This window comes from Eimeria mitis, genomic scaffold (assembly GCF_000499745.2).
Source record: "Eimeria mitis Houghton genomic scaffold, Emh_scaff3013, whole genome shotgun sequence".
In the NCBI taxonomy this organism is placed as follows: Eukaryota; Apicomplexa; class Conoidasida; order Eucoccidiorida; family Eimeriidae; genus Eimeria; species Eimeria mitis.
In genome coordinates, this window is record NW_013571358.1 from 1 (window position 1) to 1,018 (window position 1,018).

Genomic DNA, 1,018 nt, shown 5'->3' on the forward strand with positions numbered 1-1,018 from the left:
AGCAGCAGCAGCAGCAGCAGCAGCAGCAGCAGCAGCAGCTGAAGCGTCGGCGTATAATACGTCGTCGTTTGGTTGATGTGGGTGATGATGCTGCGTTTGCTGCAGCAGCAGCAGAAGCAGAAGCAACAGCAGCATCAACAGCAACAGCAGCAGCAGCAGCAGCAGCAGCAGAAGAACCACCGCTGCTGCCACGTGAAGCCTTTCTCCATCTAGGTGGTTCTGCTGCTGCTGCTGCTGCTTTTCCTCGCTATGTCTGCGGGGGAGTTGATAGAGAAGCAGTACTAAGAAAAAAAAGGTTTAGGGTTGCTGTTTGTAGGGGTGCAGCAGCAGCAGCAGCTTTCTATGCTGCACCCCGCAGCAGCAGCAGCAGCAGCAGCAGCAACAGCAACAGCAGCAGCAGCAGCAGCAGCAGCAGCAGGAACGGTCATGCAGCAGCAACCACTGCACTCATTGCTACTAATAGTCCTACACGCGCTGCTACTGCTGCTGCTGCTGCTGCTGCTGCTGCTGCTGCAGCACAGCAGCAGCAACAGCAGCCCACAGACGGCCAACCAACAACAACCCTCCCCCCACAGCAGCAGCAGCAGCAGCAGCAGCAACAGCAGCAGCAGCAGCAGCAGCAGCAGCAGGGGTCTCCCGGCAGCACCTCCCCTGTTCCTTCTACCCCTTTACCTTCTGCATTGAGCAGCAGCACAGCACCAAGCAGCAGCAGCAGCAGCAGCAGCACAAACAGCAGCAGCAGCAGCAGGAGCAGCAGCAGCAGCAGCAGCAGCAGCAGCAGCAGGATGTCTCGTCAGATAGAAGCAGAAGAGTATGGAGAAGGAGAAATGCTATTCACCGCAAATACAGAAAAAAAAATAAAACAAGAAATACACAAATGCAGAATCAGGCCGCTGCTTGAGGCCGTACATAAAACACAAGCTCTGCCGCATGTACTCACACCAGGTATGCTGCTGCTGCTGCTGCTGCTGCTGCTGCTGCTGGTGCTGGTGCTGGTGCTGGTGCTGCTGGTGCTGGT

The 1,018-nt window shown here is 56.4% G+C and overlaps 1 protein-coding gene across 1 annotated transcript in view; it reads left to right on the forward strand.

The window, feature by feature from the left end:
- Positions 1-84: 84 nt before the first annotated feature.
- Positions 85-1,018, forward strand: part of EMH_0061390 (uncharacterized protein) — a gene marked incomplete at both ends in the record, with an annotated part of 5,285 nt that continues 4,351 nt past the window's right edge. The window contains 4 exon segments of the mRNA XM_013497923.1: positions 85-192; positions 317-423; positions 517-792; positions 890-945. Coding sequence (XP_013353377.1) covers positions 85-192; positions 317-423; positions 517-792; positions 890-945 — 547 coding nt within the window.